The following is a 10,635-nucleotide window of genomic DNA, read 5'->3' on the forward strand; positions in this document are numbered from 1 at the left end:
AATGGAACAAATTTTTGCATAGAGAGTTAGAAATCTGCTAAACATAAACGATATTTCGTTACGTTAGTTGTAGCTTCCTTCACTGTTTACCAAACGAATTTAAAGATTGAGATTTTTCTAAACTGCTATGTATATGTGGTTAGCATGACCAGCTAGTCTCGCTATGGGTAGCCTATTTGAACTGCTTATTACCTACTCTGAGCCAAGAGGCAGTCGATATCGTGATTCTGGAATATATGGGTGCTGGAGCATTCGCTCAGTTCTCCATAGATTTCTCCAGTTATTTCCATAAGTTGGCGACGAGATTGCAGAAAACCACCCTGAACCGCATATTTATGGAGCTTTTTCGAAGTGTTAAATGTACGGCAGCATTGGCCGTTTCCTTCTAAATAAAGATCTTGCTAACTATTGCGAGTTATGTTATGCCCTAATCTATTTACCTCTCTTCTTGTTGTTCGGTGCCATTTTCTCACTTCTATAATGGACCATGCAGGCTAACCCATGTTTCATCGATAGCTACGATCCGCTAGATGTCGCTTTCTGCTGGCAACAGTTGCGCAAAGTACGCGTGTTTTCATTCGTCCTGGATTCAGGTTGTGAGGAACCAAGTTTTACGTTTTTGCTAACCTTGAGTGTTTTCGTTACGATTTTCGAAGAAATTTCACATTAAGTTTACACGGAGCGCACTGACCATGCTCTCTTTCGCTCAAAAACTTATCAGGTGATGGCGATTCGTTTTTGTGCTTAGGATCATGCAGGATAGTCACCGTCTCCGTGGCCTTCAACATTCTTATTTTCGTTATTAAAATCACTTTAATAATGATATTAAAATTACTTTAATAACTGTTGGTTTTTCTGAAGCTTTTTCTGTCCAGAAATTTCGCTAGTGTTCGATAGGTTCCAGCAACGCTCTCATCTTTAAGAGATAGAAATTTAATCATTGAGCTTCAATGATATCTTTTCTTTTCACTTATTTAGCGACGACAGTCGTAGACATCCAGAAACTTTCAGCAAATTTCATCGTGTTTTAAAGGTTTTTTGACCTGTTAAGTTTAATGTACATGTTACATTAATTTTAGAACTACGTAACATTACGTAATTTTTGGACAAGCTTGTAATACAAGAAGCTCTCTAATAGTGGGAAAATGCCACTGCAATTATTTGGTACTTAGACAAATAGAACGTCTGCAATATTTTGCATATCAGATATGCGGCGGTTGGACTAAAGCAGAAACGCCTTTACCTGAATAAATGTCTCATAGTAATGCTGGGTGCTGAAAATAGCCTGCGCGGGTCGTTGTTCTCTGTCGTTGGGCTGATACCCGATGAAGGGCTCAATTGTTTTGAAGTGTGCCTGTCTAGTTGTTTTCAAGCATATGTTCAGAGGACAATTAAAGTTGGAAACAATCGTTTTAAGAATTAAATTTGTGTAATGACGTATAAAAAAAGAAAGCAATGCACTTTAAAGGACCAGGACTGGAGCAATCACAATGTACTTCTACCGGAAACAAGTACGCGACGTTAATCTTATTTCTATTTGCTAGCAGGTCAAATAATTTATACTTCTATTATATAAGGGGCATAGTATTTACGATTTGTACAGTTCGAAAGTTTATTTGGTCTTCATTTTCTGAAATATTGTTCTAAAGATGAACATTCTATACCTACATCTACCATAGTGAACCTTTTTGTGCAATACATCAAGGAACTCTAAATATTGTCTTACAATTAAAGTATCATACTTCATCTGAGATTGCCTTTTAAACTAAGTATATTGATAAATGTTTATTTTTGTGCATAACAAATAAAGTAAGTACAACATTTTTTTACGATATTTATGGATATAGTCAAATGGCTACACTCTAGGGTGTTTTTTGCTCAGACGGCTCGGCGCTTCGTTAGTCTAAGTAGAAAATCGCCAACAATCAATTTCAAGTGAAGTTAATAAAAACCACAGCTACTTCGTAAATTGTATGACACAAAAATGAAGCCGATTTGAAAGGTGGCCGACAAATGCAGGCCAAGTACATGCCAGAGCCTAATTCGAAGAGCGTCCATGCTACGATGATGATTAACATGAGTTTCTTCATTGCTACATGTAGTCCTTGTAGAAGTGATGACGTTGACCACTACGACGAGCTAATAAAACTCTCTTAGCTGCCTCAAACGAGGACCAAACATTCAGCGTAGAGGATACAAATTACTACACCAGATTTTAATATAATCATGCCATTTTTCCATCAGCGCAAGATTTGATACACTAAATGGTTGTAAATCGTCCAGAAGAACCGCAATTGTCATATTAGAAACTTGTTGATCACCAGCCTAATCGTAACGCGCTACCTCCAGAAGAGATTTAACAGTGAGAATAAGCGTACCTAACTTCTTGTCATAAGTACGTGGAGCATAAGGAAATACATTACATAATGAATTGTTTTGCGAACAAGCAAAGAACGAGGCACCCGGCCATCATCAAGAACCGTCATCAGAAATCATCTGAACTCAAAGTAGACCGTCGATACCAGCAGAAACACGCAGATAGTGTTACTCGGATTGTCATAAGTGTAACGTATGCTGCTATAAAATTGTACGACTCTATAGCAATATCATATAGTGATGCTGAAAAATTCAATAACTTCCCGTCGTTTGATGAGTAGATATTAAAAAAAAAATAGGTATATAAGAATATTCTTATCTTTATAGCAAATATTTACTTTATACAAATTGAGTACGACTGTAGCGTGAATTGTACCAAATTCAGCCGCAAACCGATAATTTCAAAAACTTTTCATTTAAAATATATTACCGTATACGAAAATTGTGGTTGAATGGTGAATATATCGAACAGAGGAAGGCAACTGTGCTCGCGTGAATGTGGCATTACTAATACGTTTAACAGTGGGCCGAATAATAAATCTGCGATTGTGTATGTGTGAGCAAAAGGACCGTTTCGTTGAAGGCTTCAAACACCGAAAGCTTCAGAAATGAAATCATGGAAAAGGGAACAATGAAGCGGCAGTCACGCGAAAAAAATCTACTGTACGTCGAAGGACTTACCATGACCTATAATAAGCCTCTTCTTGTATATGTATATATATATTGCCTGGAATAGAGGCTATATTCAAGCAGTGCCTACGATAAAAACAGAAAGAACAAACATTCCCTGAAGGGTTGATTTTAATTCAATATTACCGTATTCAAGCCCAAAAGTTTACAGGACCATTGCCGCATTAAAACTTCATGTGTGGTTCAAACTAAGCCCAAAAGGGTTTGAAGAGTTTATGATACAAATAAAATTTGTAAGAATCAGGTCAAACGCACCGCCGTTGAGGCACTGTTCCAAGTAGTATTACGAAGTATTTACATCCTGGTGCACTCTCATCCCAGGTGACAGATGCTCCCTTGTAATTGATCTCTAAAAAATGCCATAAATATGTTCAACCTTCTCGCTGCGATTGTGCACGGGAACAAAACAGCCATCAACGATGGAGTGGCCGAACCCCCGCCTTTTACACGGGCAACCGGCCTGGCTTAGGGTGACAATTAAGCTCAAATTTATCTTCCATATTGCTGAAAGGATTCCTGATCAAATAAAAAGGCCGAATAAATTAGGTGAAGTTAACTTGTACAATCAACAGGGTTCTAGTGCAGCGAGCGACAAGCGACAATCACAGACTTGGGACTGGCCATAAACGTGACCAAAAGGGGGGCAGAGCTTAGAAAAAGTGACAGCACAGTTGCCACTGGCACCTCGTACCTCGCCAGCTTGCCTCTTGCCTACATGAACCAATTTCTGCATTTGGGATTGCTCTTCCGCGCCAACGGCAGAAGTTTCACTGCCCTCGTCACCGAAAGATGCAGAAAGGCAGTGTTGGCCATATAGACAATCAAATCTCTTTTTCGGTTGTACCCTGCAGTCGCCCTCAGCTTACTCAACTTCAAGATAACTTCGATCGCGACGTGTGCGATACGCGTCATCTGGGAACATCTTATGGTGGAAAACATTAAAAAACTAGACACTGTCAAGGCCTTTTTCGTCAAAGGATTACTACGACTAGACGTAGTGATTCGAAACCACCTCGCGTATTTCCTAGTCGGCTTGCCACTGCTGTGCGGAGATCTACGTCATTGCTCTCAGCAACTGAGGCGTTCAAGACAAACCTTAGGAACTGGCAGAAAAATTCGCGGGTATTGGTGGGATTTTTTTTCTTTTCGGAAAGACGAGTGAAAAAAAACGACTAAATACAGCTAAAGAAGCACCACCGCATGACAATCCGCGTGGATTCCACCATAGATTCAGCAGGAAACCCTGTTGTCACGAGTCTACTCCATATGCAGGGTATTTATGATAGATATCATATCACCAGTTGCTCTTTGGTATGATGTTAAGAGCATCTGGCAAATCTATATTTTCCTTCTAATATTTAGATATTGTGTTGGTGCCCTGCATTTTAGAGCTTTTTGATTACTATTAGCGAAGGTGAATAAATAAAGTTCAATTGAAATTAAGCTTATCTCCTTCTTTTAGATAAATGGGAGCCTAACTTAAGTCATTTAAGCTACTGAAAACTTTTTTTTTGACAATGCATGCCAACAAAGAGCCTCTGTTACAAAAAAAATATTCGTTGAACAGAACTCTCTTTGCAATCAGTCCCTATATAAATATTTATGGATAGGCTAATGGAGTAATATACAAAATGTGACTATGCATTTTACAGTCGTCATGTTATCTAACATTTTATGTTAGGGAACCGACTAGTACTGCTCATCGAGGACCTGAGATGTCGTTTTGACCCCTTGGCGACCAAGTGTCCTAGCAAGTGGGAGCAGATGTTTGTCGAAATAAACGGTTAATTTTACTGCACGCGAGCGGCTATAATAAATAATGGCTGGAAAAAACGAAGCGGACAAATCGTTGCGTCGAGTTCGCGATCCACGAGGGATACATTTTTAATAGATGCGGAGTAGCTATGATTAATACCATGTAGATTGCCGGCCGAATGACTCAAATGCTACCCAGGCTGAGCTGTCTAATCCTATAAATGTTTCCACTGTAAAAGAAGCTTCCACTTGAGGATATGATCATTCATTTTGGGATATATGCACAACGTATTTTGAACATGTAGCATAAACGAATATCGCAAATGTGCTACTTGTCGGCCCGATGGACCGGATTCTCGGTCGCACATCGCCAAAACCGAATGACCTCTCAGAACGGGTTGCTCACAGCCAGGATGTGAAAAAATGACTTGTTTCGCAATAATCCTTCAAATTCCCGCCAATTGAATTCGATATATTATAGAGCGCGCCGTTTAATACTGCCAAGAATGAAAAACCTTAAAGGTTGGGACGCTAATGTCCTTTTAGGTAAACTGTAAACGCAACATTTAGATAGGTATTACGTTAGTTATCTTCGGAAGATGCCAAGGAGTTCTTACCTAGCGTAACATACAAAGTCATATTCGTAGCTGGAAAGGGATATCTCGTTTCTGTGTCCATCAATTGGAAATTTTATGTGTGTCCTAAAAAAAGTGATGATCAAGGAACTTTGTATTTACTGACAAATTACGAAGGCATCTTTTATACTGGTAATTTTTTTTGACTTGTATGTGCTTCGAGGATTGATTTTAGTCTTCAAAAAGCCACGAAGTGTACGCATCTCTAAAATCATCTCCGATCTTAGCCTCTTCACAGCGTAATGACACCCTACGCTTGGATACAGTCATTTAGAAGTCAGAAGCGTTGTAACCACAGTTTGCTTTATACAGGAAATGATACTATTATTATGGTGAAATGTTTTTTATGGACTTATTTATTACGACTATATTCCAACGATTTTTAAATGTTTAAAAAAATTATCAGATCGTAGAGGAAGTAAATTATAATTACCAACGGCGCCAAATATTGTCAGGTGTATGTTTATTATTAATATTAGTAGAATCTCAATCAGATAATTGCTATTGGGGCATTAGTTACCGGTACTGTAAGTTGGTTTGGCTTACATGTTTACTTTGTCCCAACATTACTATATTCTAATACATAGACTGTGCTCTTTACAAGACGCTAGGAAGAAAGATCGCTGCCTTTTGCGTTCAGTTTCTGGTACTAGGAGGCCAAAAACGTGTGAATGATATATTTTTAAGCGCCTCTGGATTAAGTATAATTAAAGACGCACTCTCTGAAACTCGGCTCGCCGTTATATGTGGGATGAAATTTGCAAGCTTCTTAGATTGACAAAGACTATGTGTAGACCTACAATTTCTTCTGCTTTCATGAATTGCTTTATCTAGAACGGGTTTCATGGGTCTTCTAAAAAATTCACGCAGATCATCCTTATCTGCAATTCCGTGTAGTCCAGTAACTGTTGAAGATTGACATCTCTGTGCATCTTCGTGAAGACTGGGACTCACGTAGCTTACATCGTCCATATAGAGAACTCTCCCACTACAGCCCTCGCCTACCTGAGCTGTATTTTGGGATCGTTTTATTTGCTCTTTTGAGTAGATAACTTCAATGCGAACTCTCCCGGATGACATTTGTGGTATCTGCTGAAGGTCTTCATATAAGACAATGCAGTCATTTTTCGTATCACTATCATCCATGCGAGAGGTCCTCAGGATGTCTGAAACGACCCCCTTTTCATGGTACGACATGCCATGTGGGCGCGTGTCGTTTCTTTTTGGGTCCTTTTTAATCACTTTTGCTATGAAACTTGACTGACTGTAGAGATTTTTCATTTGCTTACAATGACACTCCTTCAGTTTATGAGCTTCATCCCAACGTCGTGTGTCGAATACCTCTTTGGAACAACAACGACCGCCATTTCCTAATGGTTTAATGCTTTCTCCTAATGTGCTTTGAAGGCCCTTCCCCTGAATTCCGTCCTTATGGGGCCTACTAGTGCAGCCAGCATTCCGACTACATAACACTTTCGTCTTCTGACATTCAACGCATTTCCGACCCTCCTGAAGAATATTTCAACAAAAAGTTCCACAATGTACGCCTTTATTATATACACAATAGCAGAAGAGGCTCTATAATTATAAACGGCTATTCTAAGTACAAAAGTAATACCTTTTTGCTGTGCCTTTTTGAACAATCTTCTGCTGGCGTTTGTTTCTCACGTGGTTTAGTTGTTTTACTGAAATAGGATAGAAGGTTACAGGTAAATGGCTTTTAAGATTTAGCGACCAATCTACGCAACACTATGCAGTTTTTAACAGCAAGCCTGAATCCACTCGACTTCGACCGCGATAATGCGAAAGGTAAGGCCTCACAATTGTCTATGTACACTATTATTTGAAACTTAGTGTTTGACTGTACTGTTTCTTTCCCGGAGCGTATCCAGTGAGGTCACGTTTTACATTTGCTAAATTTCATGAAATAAAATGGATGATTTTTCACACAGGTATTGTTCCATATCTGAGTTTTCCAAATGGTTCTAGCATGAACATGGTCGCCTCGCAAGATTTATAAACAGATGGACACTGACCGGCCGACGCTGTCGTGCTGAGCTCGGCCCATGGCACGTGCTTTAGTCCATCTTTGACGCGTTTCAAGATCCTTAAGCTGTCGGCTTATATCATAGTTCCAACGTGGTTGGATATTCAATTCTTGGCGCGCTTCAACGTTGTTCCGGTGATAGTTTAGAATACGACGTTTCGTTTCTACCACCATTCCTTAAGGTGATGAAAAAATGTTGCCCCACAAAGATATGATGCTTCTATTGCAAAGTTGCAAGCGATTTTCTACTTCGTTTTTGGTATTTCAATTATTCGTACATTTTCAGTAAAATTCTCTATTGCACTCGGAATTGTACGTTGCTAAACAGTTACACTGGTACAGACAACACGCGTTACCTGCGTCACAGGTGATTTCCCTATAATTATGACGACCGTGATGGTCGATGTTTGATATCTGCAGCAATACAGACAGACTTGAGTAGCGGAAAATCGAGAGGGATACTTTGGCTTCCCCCGGGTCATCCCAATGCTTAATTAAGATTAAGACTAGCACTAGGTATGCAGAAAAATCATCCTGCTTTGGTGAGCCCAAAGAGTTTAAATGACAATATTATTTACTAACACTTGAATGAAATACGTAGGACAATGTTAATCGGACAAAAACTCGATGCTCAAAATGTTAAAGTTTCATTTCTGTACTGGCCGGCACATCTGCCTGATTTGCGGACTATTCAAAAACATCTGACGAATCGTATCGCAGCTCACAACTTGATCGCTATTCAAACTAGAGCTGTATAACATGAAAACATCATAAAAATGAAAATAGTAGAGATCGCAACAAAATCTAAGGTGAAACTATAGAAATTAATAGCATATTATTTTTAGCAGGCCAAACGTTAGGTTACACGGCGTGTTTGCTGAAGTGCTCTACGGTAGGATGCCTTGTAACGGACTTATACTATTTTTTTGTCATTTGTTATTTTCGAATTTTTCGAATCTATTCTATCTTTGAAATAGCTAATATCTTTGAAATTGTACTGCTAGCCGCTGATGCTAATAATGTACGTGCAGGTAAATGAATAAAAATGCGAGCTAACAGACGCGGTGCGGAAGGCGCAGTTATTAATCTAAGGAATAAGTACAGGAAGAACACACACAAAGCCGCTGCTAGAGAGAGATGCGCTTGACATAGAGCTATTTAACCTTAATTAAAACGGCAATTTTCTGACCTTTACCGACAAAGGCTTAAGGAAAAATTTTTGTAAAATATCCTGTTAGTTGACGAATAGTGTTTCTGTAACTGTTTGCAATATTATTTCTATTCTACTATTAGCTTTACACGGGTTCTATGAAGGATGATTAACGGTTGACGTTATGCTTTTATCTGATCATATCATACTGTAATAACAGGATATAAACAGCACGTTAATATTAATACCTGATTCTTCTTCTATATCTTAGGTAGCTAACTGCAGAAGCATCGCCGCTAAAAAAAAATGTCATTTGATGGCTGTTGCCCATTATCAGTTCTGTTCTCAGCCGCAGCAGTAGCAGAACCAATAACAGTGTTAAATGATTGATCCCCTGGATATCTCGATAGTGTTTGTACTGGCCAATAATAGTCAAATAAATGAAACCCTTGTTATATTTTACGGAAACTACATCCACAATGGCATCTATGCTATTGCCCGAATTAATTAGTTCTACAGCTAACCGTTGTGTGTGTCCACTCCGGAGTTGTGAGAGTGACAGATCATCGCTTTCTACTTTCCTTTTAAATTACCAAATATATTACCCTTTTCAATTTTAATGCTTGATTAAACAATGACAGCGGCAGCAATCGTAGTTCTAGCACGTAAAATAAGCTTTGTGCTGTTATGTGTGAAGCTTCCAATGGAGCTAGCTAGGTTAGTTCGATCCGTCCCACAAAGATTTTACGAAGAAATGTCTGAAAGCGCAAGTTGCTAACTTATGCAGTCCAAATCCGAATGACGCTTTAACGATGTAACATTTATTTATGTTAGTGTCCAATAATGTTCTTGTCGAAAGCAAAATTGGTTCTGTCTAACCACGCTCGATGACCGAGTAGAAATCTGCCGCCACCACATGTTACATTAGACGTGCGATAAAATAATGAAGATAAGTAAATACATATAACTGATACTACTAAATACACCTGTCTTTCGATTCAGATCTCGCACATTAGAATTGAAGAGCTTCTTTCAATATTAATCGTCGTAATAGTGCTGTACAAAGCGTGTTTATCTACTGATTTTAACGGCACATGAGGCGATCTCAGTTCGGAACTGAGCTTCACTACAGTTACGGCAGCACCACGCGTGAAACTTACTAGTCTATTCATATCGGTCGTTTTGTTAACAAAACTAATTGGTCATCTTTTAACCTATCCTAATTTTGTTTTTACCTGTAAGGATATATATTATTATAAGAATGGCCTTTGGTAGTATATAAACAGGGAAATAGTCGTAATTAGAGCCAAAAGAGGATTTCGCATGGCAAACAGAAATATTTTGTATGAAATTGTTGTGCCTCTCTGGTATCATTGATTTTTCCAGCGAAAGAGGTTGTCAGTTGCTTATGGCATTTTTATATGCAAAACTGCAATAACAATCTACAGGTCTACAAGGAATCATATTGGGAACTTCAAAACAAAATAGATAAATACAGGAATGAGAAATAGTAGTGTAATATAACGTGTGTCATAATGGCACTACCTTTATATGTCAGACATGCAAAAAAGGCGTAGCTTTGTGCAATCGATTTTGGACCTGATTTTGACTGCTGAAAGGCGGCAAAGTGTCAATGTTTTTCTTTATGTTCTATTGCATTTAACCAAACACTGTTTTCCAACCAAGCAATTTCCCTGACTCACCCCTATTTGGACAGGGTCAGCCAGAAGCTCAAGAGGAGACGGGGTGACAAATATATAACATCATCATTGTCACTATTAAAGTACATACCTGTACCCACCACACGGCCGTTTGATACTGAAAGGCGTAATGTCGGCTCTTTTAGATATAGCTTCTTACTAAACGATTGCGCTGACTTTTCAAAACAGACCTCCCTTTCATGGTTGTCACCAATGCCCTTTCCACGTGTTATGTAGTCACTTTGAGTTAGTCAGGACAGTGTGAGGGTTTGCGGCAAGACG

At 38.9% G+C, this 10,635-nt stretch overlaps 1 protein-coding gene across 1 annotated transcript; it reads right to left on the minus strand.

Annotated features, from left to right (window-relative positions):
- Window positions 1–5,902: 5,902 nt before the first annotated feature.
- On the minus strand, window positions 5,903–10,548 carry LOC111252046 (uncharacterized). The gene is made up of 4 exons (XM_022809389.2): window positions 10,445–10,548; window positions 7,493–7,679; window positions 7,075–7,141; window positions 5,903–6,965 (listed from the first exon to the last, which is right to left on the minus strand). Exons 2-4 carry the CDS (start codon window positions 7,675–7,677, stop codon window positions 6,093–6,095), a joined length of 1,125 nt encoding a protein of 374 aa, XP_022665124.1. The 5' UTR covers window positions 7,678–7,679; window positions 10,445–10,548; the 3' UTR covers window positions 5,903–6,092.
- Window positions 10,549–10,635: the final 87 nt, after the last annotated feature.

The sequence above is a fragment of the Varroa destructor genome, unplaced genomic scaffold (assembly GCF_002443255.2).
Source record: "Varroa destructor unplaced genomic scaffold, Vdes_3.0 BEIS01000005.1, whole genome shotgun sequence".
NCBI lineage: Eukaryota > Metazoa > Arthropoda > Arachnida > Mesostigmata > Varroidae > Varroa > Varroa destructor.

Excerpts from the sequence above, each read along its gene's own strand:
- LOC111252046 (XM_022809389.2), bottom strand. The coding sequence starts at position 7,677 with ATGGTGGTAGAAACGAAACGTCGTATTCTAAACTATCACCGGAACAAC. Across the intron at positions 7,142-7,492 it reads CAGCACGACAGCGTCGGCCG|TAAAACAACTAAACCACGTG; the intron begins GTCAGTGTCCAT and ends ATCCTATTTCAG. Across the intron at positions 6,966-7,074 it reads CAAAAAGGCACAGCAAAAAG|GAGGGTCGGAAATGCGTTGA; the intron begins GTATTACTTTTG and ends AATATTCTTCAG.